The sequence below is a fragment of the Orycteropus afer genome, unplaced genomic scaffold (genome assembly GCF_000298275.1).
Source record: "Orycteropus afer afer isolate SDZICR_OR568_19922 unplaced genomic scaffold, OryAfe1.0 scaffold00021, whole genome shotgun sequence".
Lineage (NCBI taxonomy): Eukaryota > Metazoa > Chordata > Mammalia > Tubulidentata > Orycteropodidae > Orycteropus > Orycteropus afer.
Window position 1 is genome coordinate 16,820,871 of NW_006921608.1, and position 15,832 is coordinate 16,836,702.

At 40.9% G+C, this 15,832-nt stretch overlaps 1 protein-coding gene across 1 annotated transcript in view; it reads right to left on the reverse strand.

The window, feature by feature from the left end:
* The window catches only part of CPQ (carboxypeptidase Q), a 554,741-nt gene that overhangs the window by 459,084 nt on the left and 79,825 nt on the right, over positions 1-15,832 (reverse strand). The window contains exon 2 of the mRNA XM_007934848.2: positions 15,476-15,683. Within this exon, the coding sequence (XP_007933039.2) occupies positions 15,476-15,683 (208 nt within the window). The remainder of the gene's footprint in view (positions 1-15,475; positions 15,684-15,832) is intronic.

A 15,832-nucleotide genomic window follows, 5' to 3' on the forward strand; every position in this document is an offset into this window, starting at 1 on the left:
GGCTGCTAACCAGAAGGTCAGTGGTTCAAACCCACCAGGCACTCCACAGAAGGAAGATGGGGCAATCTACTTTCGTAAAGATTTACAGCCTCAGAAACCTAATGGGGGGGGGGGTCTCTGTGAGACTAGTAAGTGCATGTTCTTGACTGGATTCTAGAATTAAAAATATAAAATAGCCGGGACATTACTGGAAGGGGCAATTGGGGAAATCAGACTTTCATATTATATGCTATTTTTATAACAATGCTAAATTTCTTAGGTGGTACAATGACATTGTATTATGACAGAGATGGTCCTTATTTCTATAAAATACATGCTAATGCATTTATGGGTGAAGTGTAAACAGGCCTGTACTTTACTTTCATATGATTCAGAAAACAAGGGAGGGAAGTAGGGAAGAAGAGAAACGGGGGAGGTAAGAGGGAGAAAGAGACAGAGAGAGTAAGCAAATGTGGCAACACATTAAATAGAGAATCGAGATGAACAGTCTAGGGCGAACACAGAAAGCAACAAGCACAAAACAAAAACTGGTAAGTTGAACTTCATTAAAATTTAAAACTTCTGCTCATCAAAAGGCACTATTAAGCAAAGGGAATAGGAAACCACTGATAGGGAGAAAATATTTACAAAACATATATGGCAATAGACTTATGTCTAGAATATATAAAGAGTTTCTACTACTCAACAATAAAAGATAAACAATCCAATTTTAAAAATGGGCAAAAGACTTCAACAGTCTCTTCCCAAAGAAAGGTATAAGAATGTCCAATCAGCACACAAACATTCAACATCATTAGTCATTAGGGAAATGCAAATCAAAACTTCAATGATATACACACACCTACCAGAATGGCCAACATTAAAAAGACTGTTCAAAACACCAAATTTTGGAAAGTATGTGTTGTAGCCTGAGTTCTCACACATGGACGGTGGTACTGTAAAATGCAACAAGCACTATGGAAAAAGATTAGGCAATTTCTTACCAAGAGTATATGGGTCATTTGCTATTCTTTCAGCTTGACTACAAATTGATATTTTTGCAGAAAAAATAGTTGGGGGAAAACATCTGTGGTGCTTTAGAATCTGGCCTCAAAAAATAGCCAAGAATCAATATGTATCCATTTATAGTTGTCTCTCTGTTCTTCGATCTTAAATGATCCTTTGAATACTTATTCATCTAACAAGTATTTATTATCTGCATGTCACATGCAATCACCTGAGTGTTGAAAATATAGTAGTTGTCTTGGTTATCTAGTTGTGTTATAACAGAAAGCCACAAGTGGGTGGCTTCAACAAACAAAAATTTATTTTCTCATAGTCCAAATTCAAGGCGGTAGATAGGGGAAGGCTTTCTTCTCTCTTTGGGCTCTGGGGTAGGTCCTTGTCTGTTTCTCAGTTCCTTGGTGATCTCCATGTGATTGGCATTTATTTTCCCCCATCCCTGCTTCCTTCCCTGTCCTAATGTGCTCTTTTTACATCTCAAAGGTGATTGTCGTAAAACACACACTACCTTGACATGGCCTCTTAACATAACAAGGAAAACCCATTTCCAAATGGAATTATAACCACAGGTATAGGGGTAAGGAAGTACAACACATATCTTTTGATGGATATGATTCAATCCATAACAGAGGTGTACAAGAAAGACCTGATAGAATTTACATTTGGAGACAGGTACATAGATAGATAGTTAGGCAGATGATAGATAGATATATAGATAGCAGACAGACACAAGTTACCAACTGTTATTAGGACTCTGACCATACATGCGAAGTACTATGAAAGGAAATGTGAAGTAGCTGTTGTTGTTAAGGAGCTCTGGTGGTGTAGTGCCTAAGGCATTTGACTGCTAACCAGAAGGCTGGCAGTTCAAACCCACCAGCCACTCCTCAGAAGGAAAGTTGGGCAATCTACTTCCGCAGTGTTACTGCCTTGGCAACCCAAGGATGGGTCGCTATGAGTCGGATCCAACTTGATGGCAGTGAGTTTGGTATTTTGGTTTGTTGTTGTTAGGTGCCATCGAGTGGGCTCCAACTCATAGAGACGGTATGTACAATAGAACGAAACACTCTCCAGTCCTGTGCCAGCCTCACAATCCTTGCAATACCTGAGCCCATCATTGCAGCCACTGTGTCAATCCATCTCATTGAGCAATCTTCCCCTTCTTTATCAACACTCCACTTTACCAACCATGATAGCCTTCTCCAGGGAATAGTCCCTTCTGACACTAAGACCAAAGTAGGTGAGACGAAATCTGGCCATTCTTGCTTCCAAGGAACATTCCACCTGCACTTCCTCCAGGACAGATCTGTTTGTTCTTTGGAAGTCCATGGTACTTTGAGTATTCTTCGCCAACACCACAACTCAAAGGCATCAACTCTTCTTCGGTCTTCCTTGTTCATTGGCCAGCTCTCACATGCATATGAGGCAACTGAAAATACCATAGCTTGGGTTAGGCACACCTTAGTCTTCAAGGAGATACCTTTGCTCTTCAGCACTTGAAAGAGGTCTTTTGCAGCAGATTTGTCCAGTGCAATACGTTGTCTGATGTCTTGACTGTTGCTTCCATTGGTGTTGATTGTAGAACCAAGTAATATGAAGTCTTTGACAACCTCAATCTTTCCACCATTTATCATGATGCTGCTTGTTGGTCCAGTTGTCAGGATTTTTTATTTCTTTATATTGAGGTGTAATCCTTATTGCAAACTGTAGTCTTCAATCTTCATCAGTAAGTGCTTCAAGTCATCCTCACTTTCAGCAAGCAAAGTTGTGTCATCTGTGTATCACAGGTTGTTAATGAGCCTTCCTCCAATCCTGATGGCATGCTCTTCTTCATATAGTCCAGCTTCACAGATTTGTTCAGCATACAGAATGAATAAGTATGGTGAAAGGAAACAACCCTGATGCACTTCCTTCCTGATTTTAAACCATGCAGTATCTCCTTGTTCTGTTTGAACAACAGCTTCCTGGTCTGTATACAGGTTCCTGATGAGTACAATCAAGGAATTCCCATTCTTTTCAATGTTATCCACAATTTGTTATGATCCACACAATCGAATGCTTTTGCATAGTCAATAAAACACAAGTAAACATCTTTCTGGTATTCTTTGCTTTCCGCCAAGATCCATCTGACGTCAGCAGTGACATCTCTCATTCCAAGTCCTCTTCTGAATCTAGCTTGCATTTTTGGAAGTTCTCTGTCAACATACTGCTGCAACCATTTTTGAATTATCTTCAGCAAGATTTCACTTGCGTGTGATATTAATGATATTGTCCTATAATTTCCACATTCTGTGGGATCACCTTTCTTTGGAATGGGTAGAAATATGGGTCTTTTCCAGTCAGTTGGCCAAATAGCTGTTTTCCACATTTCTTGGCATAGACAAGTGAGTGCCTCCAGTACAGCATCTATTTGTTGAAATATCTCAATGTGTATTCCGTCAATTCCTGGAGCCTTGTTCTTTGCCAATTCCTTCAGTGCAGCTTGAATTTGCTCTGTAAACTTTTACCCAAATCACAATAATAATAATAATAACAAAACATTGGTTCTTGATCATATGCCACCTCCTGAAATGGATGAACTTCAACCAATTCTTTTTGGTACAGTGACTCTGTGTATTCATTCCATCTTCTTTTGATGTGGAGTAGAGTGCTACTCTATTAAGATCATCAGGAAAAGCTTTTCAGAAAAGATAACCTTTCAGTTGAGATCTTCAGATCGAAAGAGAGTCAGCCATACAAAAAGCTAGGGAAATGATATTCCAGACAGAAGCAACAGTGAGTTAAGAGGCCCAAGACAGCATACAATTTGAATTTTCTTTAAAATAGAACACTTGCAGAGATCAACCGACCCCTGATCACTGGTCTAGGTCATCACATCTTCAGCACTATATGCTCAAAATCAGCATCTAGCATTCACCGTGAGGCTGAAAAGGGTGTAAAGGACAAAAGAGAAAATTAAGCCAAAGACTGAGGGAGAGGAAGGAGAGACAGCACCTGAAGTAAGGAGGTAAACAGAAGCAGGGTCTCTGGAGCCCATACTGGAGTGAGTCCAGAGTTGCTGCTTTTTAAGATAAGTCAGCTCATGTCAACCTAACTACTTACTCCTATCATTATCTGATGATAATGATCATGATGGTTAATGTTATGTGTCAGCCTGGCTACCCATGATTCTCAGTGGTTTGGCAGATATTATGTAATCATCCTCCGTTTTGTGATCTGATGTGAGCAGCCAAACAGTTGGAAGGGGAGTTTCCTTGGGGGTGTAACCTGCATCTAATAGATATGGATGTTCTGGCAAAGCTTACTTTCTTTCTTGATCCTGCACTCATTTCATGGTTTAACTTCCGGTTCTTGGAGAAGCCTTCAGCAAGCTGCCTGGTCTGCCGATATTGGGTTCATCAGCCCCTGAAACCATGTGAATCAGGAGAAGCTTCCAGATGGACACCTAATCCACAGATTTGGGACTCGCCAGCCTCCACAATTATGTGAGCCATTTCCTTGAAATAAATCTTTCTATACATATTTATGGGAGCTCTGGCAGCATAGTGGCTAAGACACTTGCCTGCTAACCAGACGGCTGGCGGTTCAAACCCACCAGCCACTCCTCGGAAGGAAGGTTGGGCAATCCTACTTCCGTAGTGATACTGCCTCGGAAACCCAAGGAGGGGTCGCTATGAGTCGGGGCCGACTCGACGGCACACAACAACAACAACAACATACATATTTACACATACTCTTCACTGGTTTTGTTCTTCTAAAGAACCCAGCCTACAACAATGATCAAGATAGGATGGCAGCTACAATTTACTGGTTGTATTGTGTCAGGGTCTATGGCAAGTGCTTGATCTCATTTAATTGTCTCAACAACTCTATGAGGTCAGCAGTATTCCCCTCAATGTTACAGCTGAGAAAACAAGTTGAAAGTGATTAAGTAATAGGCCCAAGATCCCACAGCATCTAAGTGGCAGAAGCAGCATTTGAACCCAGGTCTGTCTGATTCCAACCCCACTCTCTGTATTGCTACCTTTGGTAATTTTCAAGTCTCTCCAGCAGTACCGTCTGGTTGGTACATTTTAGGGAAAGGTGAAAAGATCATTTGAATGTCAAAGGACTTTCAGAGTAAGAGTCCTCTTTACTTTGCTGAGAGAGAAAGAGAACAAAGGCATATTCAATAATAAAAGGATGGCTTGAGGTTACTAAGGATTCTTTTGGTTCATATGCTACCCTAGACATTTTTCAAAGGGCACTGCATAAGCAAACAACATTGTCATAATCCTGAAATCTGAATTCAAAAGGCATTAATTCCCTTTTACCATTGGAGATTCAGAAAAACATGTCACAGTGATGTGATTCTTAAGCTTGTGCTTTTGATAATCAGAAAGCTGGAAAATAGAAGGTGGACATTTATATATATTTTTAAATTATGAATGCAAAATAGCAGCCAAGAATAAATTTTTACATCGAGGTTATAAACCAATGAATAATGACAGTCCATAGTAGAAATGCAAACAGACCATTAATTATAGCAGCCCTGAAAATCACCATAGTAATATGCAGTTTCCAATACTTGGCCAAATTTGCATAACTATCTAGTCTCCTCTCAGATTCCAGAGATGCTATTTTTGATAAGTAGCAATTCAAAAGTTTAGTCACCTCATCTATATTACTATTATTCAGCTTTTATGAATGTGAAATGGTGACACCTTGAATTTACATGTTAATGAGCCAGATCAGCCTGCCCCTGATTCTTTGCACTCACTCATTCCTCACTACTTAGTGCCAGGCCTTGTGCACAGCCCTGGGGACACCAAGATGAAGAAGACACACAGTGTGTCCCCAGGAAAACTTCTAATCCAGAGAACAGACAAGTAAATACATAAACCCAGCAGAGTTTGGACAAACTAAACAGAGAGAGAACAAGATGGCAATGTAATATGAGGTTTATCTCCTAAGCATGTAATCACAATTACAAATCACCAGTCATGAGAGTGATATGGACTCATGGCCACAGGACGTACAACAGGCCTGAGCTGTAGTGATTCAGAGGGTTTTCACTGGCTGATTTTGGGAAGGAGATCTCCAGGCCTTCCTTCCTAGATTGCTTTTGTCTGAAAGATCCGCTGACACCTACTCAGCACCATAGCAACATGCAAGCCTCCAGTGACAGAGCAGTAGTGGCTGTGCGTGTGGACCACTGGCTGGGAATGGAACCTGAGTCTCCCCCATGGAAGGTGAGAATTCTACCACTGAACCACCACTGCCTCCAATAGTGAGATCAAACAAATTAAACCCTTCTTTCTTACTCTTTCTTTCTTCCTTCCCTCCCCCTTCTTCATCCTCCTTGCCTTCCTTTTTTTATTCAGTAAGTACATCCAGCCATAAGTTAGTAATAATAGTACTTAACATGCATTTAAGACTTCCTATGCACCAGGCTAGGAGCTCTGGTAGCATAGTGCCTAAGGCACTTGAGTGCTAACTGGAAGGCTGGCGGTTTAAACCCACCAGCCACTCCTTGGAAGGAAGATGGGGTAATCTACTTCTGTAGTGATACTGCTTCAGAAACGCGAGGAGGGTCCCATGGATCTGACTCCATGGCACATAACAACAACAGCAATGCACCAAGCTGTAATAACATTTCATTTCATCCTCACAAAATTCCAGAAGGAAGCTATAACTATTAACCCCCCGCCCCCAGTACAGAGGAAACTTAGGTACAGAGAGGTGCCATGGTTTGCCAAGGTCACACATCTGGCAAGTGGCTGAACACAGATCCAGGCACTGCAGCTGCAGAACGTCCGCTCCCCTGTACATTGCCTGGTTCTATCCATTTTGAGATGCATGTCACACTACCTGAAGCAACAAGAGGAACTCAATGATTAAAGAACATTTCAGAATTTCAAACAAAGACCTTATAAACAAAGAATCTGCCTTTCAAAAATCAGAGGGTGGGAGGGGAAAAGGATGATGAGAAGAAGAGTGCAGTGTTCAATGCAGGTCTTCTCTGGTTTCCCCCTCGGGAGCACAGTGGCCCTCCACCTGCATAAATGATGAGAATTGGCTCTGTACTTGATTACTGTGCATCTGTTATGGTCCTCAGAGTGAATTCAGCAAAAACAAAACAAGGGAGGAAAACACCAGAAACCAAACTCACTGGCATCGAGTCGATTCCGACTCACAGCGACCCTATAGACCCTACAGAGTAGAACTGCCCCATAGGGCTTCTAAGGCTATAGTAAAGTTTTACGGAAACAGACTGCCTCATCCTTCTCCCACAGAGCTGCTGGCGAGTTTCAATCACCGACCCTTTGGTTAGCAGCCAAATGTCTTAATCACTGTGCCACCAGAGCTCTTAAGGGAGGAAAAGAGCCTACTAATCTAGGCTGGCCCAGTTGCACCGTTTTGAGTCATAGTAGTATTTTCTTTATTTTGTAATTACCAGCAGGCATATGTGCCCCCCAAATTGCAACAATGTTTCAAAACAATTTAAATCCAGCTTGATAGCTAATTATCCTAAGGTCACACTGAAGAACCAAACCGTCATTACATCAAACATCCAAGACAGTCTAAGTGTGAACATGTAGCATTCATTTTCCCATTAAAATATAAAGGGAGGGGAAGACAAGCTCTTTTACTTTCTGAGAATAACTGGCTTTCAAAATTCATCCAAAATAGACCTCTTAAGCCATTTCACCTGTGCTCTGAATGTTTTGAGTTGGTCCTCTGGTTACAAAAATGTTCATGTTAAATCTCATCAAGATTCATTTGGCACAACAAAATACATAAAAGCCTTGTTCCTCATCCTACATTGGTGAATAGCAACTGGGGTCTTAAAAGTTTTTAAGCGGCCATCTAAGATGCAGCTAATGGTCTCCTAGCAACAGAAGTAAAGAATGAAAAAAAAAAAAAAAGGGGGGGGGCATTTGGAAGCAATCAGCCCTAAGACATGATGGCCCTCGAGTCCAGAAGAACTAGATGGTGCCTGGCTACCAATGCCTACCACTCAGGAAAGGATCAAATCTGGAGATCCTGGATAGAGTGGGAGGGAAAACATGGAACAAAATCCAAAAACTCAATAATGACCAGAATTACTGGTCAGATGAAATCTGGTGAGACCCCCAATACTATGGCCCTGGAATACATTCTGCGCCTGGAATAAAACTCACCCCCAGGGACGGGCTCTCAGCCCAATAGTTAATAATATGTACAGGCAGACCACTCAACCCAGGATGACGCACCACATACTCGATGGTAATACATCCCTTAAAGCCATAGACCACAGGGCACCAGAGGATCAACATTCAAACAGAGGAAATGCAGGACAAACAGGAGTGCATAAGTATGAGGGGCAAATGGGGAGGGTTACAGGGTAGGGAGCTCTGGTAGCATAGTGCCTAAGGTACATGACTGCTAACCAGGAGGCTGGCGGTTCAAACCCACCAGCCACTCCTCGGAAAGAAGGTTGGGCAATCTTACTTCCGTAGTGATAACTGCCTCGGAAACCCAAGGAGGGGTCGCTATGAGTCGGGGCCGACTCGATGGCAAATGACAACGACAACAACAACAGGGTAGGGAGGAGAGGAGACTGGGTTAGGGTTGGACATGGTAAATGGGGAGTGAAACTAAATGTACACGTAACACTGAATGTAAAACAAGCTCTTAAAAAAAAAAAAGATGCTTTCTTTAGATGCAGAATATTTTATAAATTGTAATGGCTTTAATCAGAGCCCTCTTTGAAGCTACTTAACTCTATGATGTAGTCCAACTAGTGCTTCAATTATATCATTTATTGACTCTGTATTAATTAAGTATCATTATAGAGATTGATTTATATACCTTTTCACATCTCTCTCACCAGATGGCACAGCATTCTCCCTGACACTCCATAAACATCACCTGCATTCACTCATCTTTCTCCCCAGCTGAATGCTTAATCAGCTCTTAGTCATCTTCCAACTCAATTGCTCCTCTTCCTCTTCCTCTTCACTCTTCTCTAGCAATACAGTACACACAGGCCAAGTGACAAAACAAGCCAGAAGTGTTTACAAAGCCAAGTGCTATCAACAACTCTTTCCACCTCAATGGATTCTTACTCAGTGTGGTGACACCATTTTCACAGGGAAGTAAAGGGAGAGCCTTTGGCTTCTGTAGCTGATTAAAAGTTACAGTCTGTGTTCAATTATCTGGGGCAAGAGAGAAAATAACTAGGGGAAAAAAATGAATATTTGGGAATGGGAGTACAATAGACAACCTGACCTCAGTAGATCTTCCTTCAGAATCATATTTTACTCAGGCTAATATAAAAATGGCTTTGCACTCTTGAACTCGCAGGTTGAGAGAGCAGGAGGCAGATGCAGAAGTCAGCCTAGAATTTCAGATTGCCTTGGGTAGTCCACAAAGGTGGTGGTGGCGGTGGTGATGGTGGCGGTGGTGGTGGTGGTGGTGGTTTGCCGTCGAGTTAGACCTGACTCATAATGACCCCTCCTCGGGTTTCTGAGGCGGTATCACCGCAGAAGTTGATTGCCCAACCTTACTTCCCAGGAGGGGCTGGTGGGTTTGAACCACCAGCTTTCTGGTTAGCAGTCAAATGCCTTAGGCACTATGCTACCAGAGCTCCTATCCAAAAAGGTAGATAACAGAAATGGAAATGCTTAACTAATTTTTTTCTTACACAACATAAAAACCAGATTAATGGGACTATCTCACAGTCACATCAAACTCAAGATCCCTAAAAGCCAAAGCACTCACTTATCCCTACAAACCATCTCCCTTTCCCAGCCTCTGCATTTCTCATCCTTCTCTAATCTCTAAGCTTGGATCCTCAGAGAAGGGGTCATGAGGTCTAATGCCAATAGAACCTAGGCAGGTAACACAAATGAGTGAAGCAGAGGGAGAGAAGGGGACACTGTAGCAAATTGAAGATTGTAACTCTCATCAACCAAAAGGATGTGGTAGCCGATCCACTGACTGACACTTGCCTTAAGGAAGATACCAGATGCCACCAGATCTGGATTTTCTTTAAAAACTACAAATCCCTTTTTATGTAACTCATGGTTTTTAAATATTGAGCTGAACACAGATTCATCACGGTTTGTTTTTTTTGTTTTTTTTTTTTATCCTTTCCTTACTGTCAACTTTGTTTAAAAAATGTGGTGAAAATAATACAACAAAACAAAATAGTTGCTAATTCAACAGTTCTTACATGTACAATTCAATGACATTGAATACAATCTTCATATTGCATGACCCCTATTCCTATCTTTTTCCTAATTATTCCACCTCCATTAACATAAAATCACCACCACCCAAGAAAAAAACTTTCTCCTTACTGTCAATTTTGACTCCTTCTCCCTTCAATCAAATCCAATAGTCTTCCAATTCTGATCAATGTTTTTCATCCCTCCTTTCCACTCCCACTTCCATCATCTATGCCCTCATTATTTCATATCTGCTCCTTTATAGCAATATCTTATCTTCCCTTCTCCAATGTATGTTATGCACAGGCACCAGATTCACCCTTCCAAAACAGTAGTTCTCAGACATCAGCATGCATCAGAATCACCAGGAGGGCTTGTTAAAGCACGTATGGGCTGGGCCCCACTCCAGAGTTTCTCACTCCACTGAGATAATGTGCACATCAACAGTCTCCCAGGTGATGCTGTTCCAAGGACCACACTTAGAGAACCACTGCTCAAACATCACTACCCAGTGTTCAACGGCTCTCCATTTCCTGCACATTAAACTCAAGACTCCTCAGTCTTGTCCTCTTAATTCTTTTTAACCTGGTCTCTTCCTCTCACTCAAAAATTACATTACTCTGCTCAACTATGGAACTTTCTGGCTGTAGCCAAATTGGTCTAACCATGTACCACTCCCAACTTTATGCCATGATCATGCATAAAGTATCTTTTCACCTTCCTTCTCTTGTTCAAGTTCTACCTTTTCATTGAGTACAGCCCAAGGTCCATATCCCCAGTGAAACATCCTGAGTCTCAATCAGATTTCTATTGTCTCCTCTAGGCTCCTATAACATTAATTCTTCAGGTTGCTGGGTACAACCTAAAGATCATGGATTTTGAAGCCAGAAACTTTTAAGTCTGAATCCTACTTTTTCCACTAGCTGTGCAATTTGACTAGCTAAATGACAATCTACTTCCCTCGTGATTCTGCCTCGGAAACCCAAGAAGGGGTCACATGAGTCAGGTCCGAGTTGACGGCACATAACAACAACAGAACAATGGGCAAAATATTGAAGGATGCAGGAAGCATCAGAAGAAGATGGAAGGAACACACAAAGTCATATACAAAAAAAGAATGGTCTACACTCAACCATTTGAGGAGGTAGCATATGATCAAGAACCAATGGTATGAAGAAAGAAATCCAAGCTGCACTGAAGGAATTGGTGGAAAACAAGGCTTCAGGAATTGATGGAATATCCATTGAGATGTTTCATAAATAGGCTACATTTTTGGTCATAAAAGGAATCAAGTCACTTGGTTAATCATAAGAATTCTGTCACAATTTACTGTACTACCTTAGACAAGTTCATTCCTTCAATAGACATTTCCTGAATAACTACTGTGTATCAAACATTATACTAGATGATAAGGACACAGAGGTAAACTATGTAATTCATGTCTTCCTGGAATTTATAGTGTAGTGTGAACACAGGCAACTGGGGCAGACTGCTCAGTCATTCAGCAAACTCATATCCTTTTCACCTTAGACATAAAGATATACTAAATTTCCCAGCCTCCACATGACTGTGTCCTGGCCAGCAGAATGCAAGTAGAAGCGATGTTTGCCATATGCAAGCCTGACCGTTAAAAACTTCCTCCTTGATCATCCACATTCACTCATATTCATAGTCTCTCACTCCTTCTGTCTCTCTTCTTGCTTTCTAACTAAATGCAGAGGACTCCAAGGTCTTAGGGGTAATAGAACCACAAGATGGAAGACCCTGGGTCCCTGAATTACCGTGTGGAAGGCCATCTGCTGAATAACCCCTTGAAACTAGGATGGGAACAAGAAAGGAGAATGCATGCAGAACATTCCTATTCTGTTAAGTGACAGAGGTTAGAGGTTATAGCACTTAGTCTATGCCACCAAAGCATGAACCAAAACTAACTCCAAGACATTATTCAGGGAAGACTCCCCAGAAAAAGAAACACTTAAGATGAACTTTGAAGGACAGTGTGAGACAGTAGAGAAAGGAACGGAGGGAAGAAGAGGAAAAAGCATATACAAAGTCATGGACCTCTTAAGAACTGTGGTACACTGGGGAGTGTAAGTGATTCCTGACGACTGGCATATGGAGTAATGTTGGGAGATGGAACTGCTCAAAATGTTTTTGTTGTAATGACTGATAAAGAGTGGAACCTAAGAGACTTAGTAATTACTAGAAATGATGGATAAGGGAAGAGGAAAATAAATAATCAAAGACTTAGAAGGCATAAGAGATGGTACCATTTTCATTGAGATAGCAAATACAGGATAAATAGGTGAAAAGATGAGAAGATGAATTTAGTTTCCAACAATTGAAACTGAGGTAGCTACGGGACATCTCAAAGAAGATTCAGTATGCACTTGGATATATGGGCTTAGAGCTCCTGGCAGTGGTGTGGACAGGAGAAGTGAATTTGGAAATTGCCATGGTATACATTGTGATACATGGTATACGTTGGTATACATGATATGCACTGTTATGGCATACATGGCAATTTAAACCATAAGCAGGTAAGATTGCTCAAACAGAATATCTAGAGTAAGAAATCAGAGAAATGGGAAGGGGAGAAAGGGAGAGAGAATGAGAGGACAAGAGCGACGATAAGAAATACCTCATGGAAACAAAAGAGAGGACAGATTGAAAATTGACAAAGCAGTCAGTAATGACAAGTACTTCAAAAAGATCAAGATAGATGACGTCCCGAGAAGCATGCATCATACTTCACTAGGCAGCTATTGTGATCTTAACAAGTTCCATTTCAGTATTGGCAAAAGCCAGGTTAAAATGAGCTGCAGAGTGAATGAGAAGGAGGAAGGACAGATAGAAATACAGAATGCTCTTTAAGGAAACTTGGCTCTAAAAACAATTGGCCAGAAGCAGTCAAAAAGACAGAGTTTGCTTCATTTTGGTTTTTGTTTTCAAAACGGAAAAATTCACATGTGTTAACATGCAGAGTTACTTGGTCTGATTCTCTGAACATTTATTTCCCTATCTGTGGAATGGAGATAATATGACTCTTCTACTTGACCTGTTGGGTTATTTTCAGAACAAATAGGATAACAAATATAAAAGATTGTAAAGCACTGCATAAAGGGCAATGTTATTATATATCTATAAATGTTGGAAGAATGGAGTTACAAAAGTTAAGAGTCCAGTGAAAATGGTTGGCTGTGAAATCAATGAAAAATGTAATTAGTCTAGACCTAGAACTATTAAGAAAAATGTCCATTTAATATACATTACAAGTTGTTGACACCCAAATCTTAGCAGCTAACAGATGTTTAAGTCGATTCTGGTGAAAGGGAGCCCAGCTGATGCAGTGGTTAAAGAGCTTGGCTCTAACTGCAAAGTTGGTGGTTCAAACCCAGCAGCTGCTCCACTGGAGAAAGATGGGCTGGTCTGCTTCTGTAAAGATTGACAGCCTTGGAAACTCTATGGAGGCAGTTCTACATTGTCTTTATAGGGTTGGGTGTGTCAGAACTGCCACAGTGGCAGTGTGTTTGGGTTTTGTTTTATGCTGGATAAAATGCTTCTGGTGCTCCTAGGTTGTGGTTTGGGTTTCCAGATGTCTTCATTATGCCAGTAAAAGAGAAAAAAAAAAAAAAGCCTATGAACCCTGGCAGATCACCGTGCATTAAGTCATTTTAAGTCATCTGGGAATTTATTAGTCTTACGAGTGGTGGTAGTTCTTAACTAAAGATTCCTGGCAGCTACCCAGTTTCACAAAACAACAGGCTAACTCTATAATTTAGGTCTCATGACCAGTGAAATCATGGTGAATGGCCACAGCTTGTTGAGTCTGTTATTCCAAGGGGTAAGTGAGGTATTCTGGGAAGTAAGCTAGCCATTTTAGGACTTCCCTCCTGGGAAGAGTTAACCATCCAAAGGAATATGGTCCAATCATTATTTCACCAGTCATGAAACTTTTAAAGATTCTACAAAGAACATTATTTTTAGCACTATGACATCAATGTAACGAGTTTTTCTCTCATAAAATTTCTAACCAGTCGTTTTAACATGCCCTATCTTCCGCCCATGGGAAGATATCTTATCCCCGTAAAAGAAAAATGTCTCTCTCCCTCTCTCTGCACTTTTGGACTACTCCCTGTGACTGGATTTCCTAGCTGCTGATGCCTCCTCCTCATTCATTTTACTTTCAAAAGTGTAGGGTGCTAATTAAGGCTGAGCAGCTGTGTCTCCAGCTTCAGTGTGCAACATAAGGAAACCTCCTTTAACAACAGATACTACAGAGTCAATCTCGACACCCAATAAACTCTATCGGCAAATACTTCTGCATGTTGTTGTTCATTAATCACAGAGAAACCAGACTACAACACTAAGATGGTGCTCTTTCATTCATGTTTTATCTATAATATGTGACAATACTATATATAGCTACTACACAAGGTTGACTGTCCACAGGTCAAATTTTAGACTTTGTATCCACTGAGATACTGCATTTCATCCTAAGACCGGGGCTCAGTAAAGCACTGTGACATTACCCTTATCAGACCTACAAAGAATAAAACAATATTTATGTTATCCTCAAACAATGCTACCAAATACTTAGATAGACCTTCGTAGTTAATCAAGTTCTTTTATAAGTTTATCTCATTTATTCTTTATTATTATTATTATTATTATTATTATTATTATTATTTTGCAGTGTTCCCCCCCACCACCTCATTTATTTTTAAAACAATCGTATACAGTTATTACTCTTTCTCACCTCTGGAGAAAGCTGAATTCCAGAGAGTTTAAGAAACAGTGCCAAGGCTACACGGCTGTTTGGTGACAGAGCCACATCTGTATATCCCAGGTCCTCTGATTTCCTCAACTCTTTCTATCACACGATAGATGCCCCCCATCATGTTACCCACCCTATTTTCATTTCACTTCTCTCACAACAATGGAAAATAGCCTGACTTCCTCTGAAGCCATTGGGAATCGTTGATGAAATACCGGAAGGAATTAATTTCTCCTGGCAATAAAAATACACAGCATATCAGTTAAATAAGAAATGTTATGGGATCATCATAGAAAGCTTTTTAAAGGAAGGTACAAATGTTGTTTGAGATCCTGAAAAGGCCAAAAAAGATATTATAAACAAATGACCAAATGTGGAATGGGGGAAAATTCCACAAACAACCAGTATCTTCATTTGAATGGTTTGTTTTGATTTCTTAAGACTTTTCCTTCATGGAAAATCCTGGTTTTGGGAAAGAATTGAAATGAATAGCTTGACAAACCTGTAGATGGAGAAGGGAGCCACAGATCGGATGAGGGATGCCACTGCGCCCACTCTGGCAGCTTCCACAGCTCCTCGAGCTCGGTACAGCACGGTGCTTGAGTAGTTGACGTAAGGTTGGTTATAAACAACAATCTTCCCTCTGGCCTCTGGGGCCCTTCTCTGCAGTTCATCGAAAGAGGTCACCACCAGAACTTCTGCTGTAATGCCTAGAAATAAAAGTCATACAAGATTAACTTGTGGTTTCCGATTAGCCAGGTTAAATTGGCACACAAAAGGTTACACATGCTCTGTCCACTACATCTGGCAAAACGGTTTGAGAAGATCAAAGTTTGAGAATCATGGGAGAAAGATTGTG